General features: G+C 56.6%; 1 protein-coding gene across 1 annotated transcript in view; it reads left to right on the top strand.

The window, feature by feature from the left end:
- The window catches only part of LOC108803398 (neuralized-like protein 4), a 16,871-nt gene that overhangs the window by 14,452 nt on the left and 1,206 nt on the right, over positions 1 to 1,213 (top strand). The window contains 2 exon segments of the mRNA XM_018575242.1: positions 28 to 190; positions 368 to 563. Of these exon segments, the coding sequence (XP_018430744.1) occupies positions 28 to 190; positions 368 to 563 (359 nt within the window).

Raw genomic sequence — 1,213 nt, 5'->3', positions numbered from 1 at the left:
GCTGAGACTTTTGTGTTTGTGCCTCAGGCAGGGGACACGGTGGGAGTGGTGCGCAGAGAGGACGGCACGTTGAATTTCTTTGTCAATGGCGTGGCGCAGGGCGTGGCCGCGTGGAATGTCCCCACCAATGTCTTTGCTGTGGTGGATCTCTATGGGCAGGCGGCACAGGCCACCATACTAGACGAAACAGGTGAGTGCTCCTCCCCCTCCCCCCATCATGAGATGGCCGGCCGCCCCAGACTGACCGGTCACATGACTCCTCCTCTGCCTGGTATCCGGTCAGCGTGTGTCCCTCCTGGATCTCTCCTGATAAGTGGGATGGCGGCCATCTTGGTACTCTCACTGCTGCCCTTCTCTCTCTTCTCAGATGCGTTGCCCCTCCCAGGAGAAGAGGAAGACACCCTGGCTCTGACCCCCGGGACCCCGTGCGCTCTCCAGTCTCTGTCTGACCTGCGATTCCATCACCTCCATGGTAGTAACGCCCTGATAACCAATGGGGGCCGCACCGCCCTGAGGAACAACTCGCGCAGTGAATTCAACGACGCCATCGTCATCTCTAGCAGGTGAGGGTGGAGCAGTCAGTGACCGGCCCCTAAAGGGTACAGGACGGAATGGGCCATACTGTCTCCATTATTCAGTCATTATTTGTGTCCATCTCACCTCCCAGATGCCGTATCCTCCTCCTGCCGTCCTTCCTCCTGTAATATTCAGGGGTTGTACTCATCTGAGCCTGGCATACCTTCTGTTCCTGCTGGGAGGGGGGAGGGGGTTGGGTTCTGTTCCTCATGGGTGTGGTTTCCTCCCTTTCCTCTCACATTAGGTTTTGCCTCCCTCTGTTCCTCATGGGTGGGGTTTCCTCTCACATTAGGGTTTCCCTCCTGGGTGGGGTTTCCTCTCACATTAGGGTTTCCCTCCCTCTGTTCCTCATGGGTGGGGTTTCATCTCACATTAGGTTTTCCCTCCCTCTGTTCCTCCTGGGTGGGGTTTCCTCTCACATTAGGTTTTACCTCCAGGGTGGGGTTTCCTTTCACATTAGGTTTGCCCTCCCTCTGTTCCTCCTGGGTGGGGTTTCCTCTCACATTAGGATTTACCTCCAGGGTGGGGTTTCCTCTCACATTAGGTTTGCCCTCCCTCTGTTCCTCCTGGGTGGGGTTTCCTCTCACATTAGGTTTGCCCTCCCTTTGTTCCTCCTGGGTCGGGTGTCCTGGCTTTT

The sequence above is a fragment of the Nanorana parkeri genome, unplaced genomic scaffold, assembly GCF_000935625.1.
Source record: "Nanorana parkeri isolate BGI_ZX_2015 unplaced genomic scaffold, ASM93562v1 scaffold3677, whole genome shotgun sequence".
Lineage (NCBI taxonomy): Eukaryota > Metazoa > Chordata > Amphibia > Anura > Dicroglossidae > Nanorana > Nanorana parkeri.
The sequence above is the reverse complement of the archived record's forward strand: the minus strand, read 5'-3'. Positions and strand labels throughout refer to the sequence as shown.